Source organism: Myotis davidii, unplaced genomic scaffold, assembly GCF_000327345.1.
Source record: "Myotis davidii unplaced genomic scaffold, ASM32734v1 scaffold243, whole genome shotgun sequence".
NCBI classification, from domain to species: Eukaryota; Metazoa; Chordata; class Mammalia; order Chiroptera; family Vespertilionidae; genus Myotis; species Myotis davidii.
In genome coordinates, this window is record NW_006295183.1 from 1,005,967 (window position 1) to 1,006,631 (window position 665).

A 665-nucleotide genomic window follows, 5' to 3' on the forward strand; every position below is an offset into this window, starting at 1 on the left:
ATATCTTGCTGTTTATTGCTTGCCTATAAACTGTATCTGTGAAGGACTGAATATCATAGGTGAGATCAACACTGAGATTTTCAGAGTTTTCCGTTTTTTTAAACACTAATCCAATCACCCACATCGTGCGAAATTCTTCCCTGAAAAGTAAGAAGAGTATGAACATAGTTTACCAAGCTTTCATAAAAACAGTTATCAGAGTGACTGACAACCTGAGGTATATGGAAAGACTTGAAATATAAGTGGATAAGCAAATTCAGTGAAGTTCTCAGCCCAAACTCCCGCTCCGGGTAAGCTGCTCCCTTCCAGCCCCCATCGGATCCCAGGCGCCCAGACGCCAGGGCCCTCCCGGCGCCCAAAGCCGGGGGATTCCCAGAGTGGGGGGCAGTGCCGAGAAGTGCCCCGCCCCCTCCACTTTCCAGCTTCTCCGACCTGTAAACTGAGTCACAGACGCTTTCGACCGCGCCCTTAGCAGGAAGAGATCTGCCATGGACCCCCACCCCTCTCCGGAGAAACACGCACCCCTAGCCCCCAGAATCCGGCCCGCACCCCGTGGAGCTAGCTAGCCCCTGAGCCTTCGCAGCCCCAGGCCGGGTCCTACCTTTCTTCTTGGTGTTCATGGTGGGTCCGGGACAGCCCCCCACGCCCCGCGCTTGTTCCCACGC

The 665-nt window shown here is 54.3% G+C and overlaps 1 protein-coding gene and 1 long non-coding RNA gene across 6 annotated transcripts in view; one reads left to right on the forward strand and one right to left on the reverse strand.

Annotated features, from left to right (window-relative positions):
- LOC107184104 overlaps positions 1-665 on the forward strand; it is a 26,029-nt gene that overhangs the window by 13,021 nt on the left and 12,343 nt on the right. The gene's annotated exons all lie outside the window — the stretch shown is intronic.
- FAM65A (family with sequence similarity 65 member A) overlaps positions 1-665 on the reverse strand; it is a 35,815-nt gene that overhangs the window by 9,073 nt on the left and 26,077 nt on the right. For 4 of the 5 annotated variants that reach the window (XM_015567851.1, XM_015567853.1, XM_015567850.1 and 1 more), the window contains exon 1: positions 602-659. The exons of the other annotated variant lie outside the window; for it this stretch is intronic. In XM_015567851.1, the coding sequence (XP_015423337.1) occupies positions 602-620 (19 nt within the window). In that variant the 5' untranslated portion in view covers positions 621-659. Of the gene's footprint in view, positions 1-601; positions 660-665 lie in introns of those variants that run through there. 5 annotated transcript variants of the gene reach the window in all.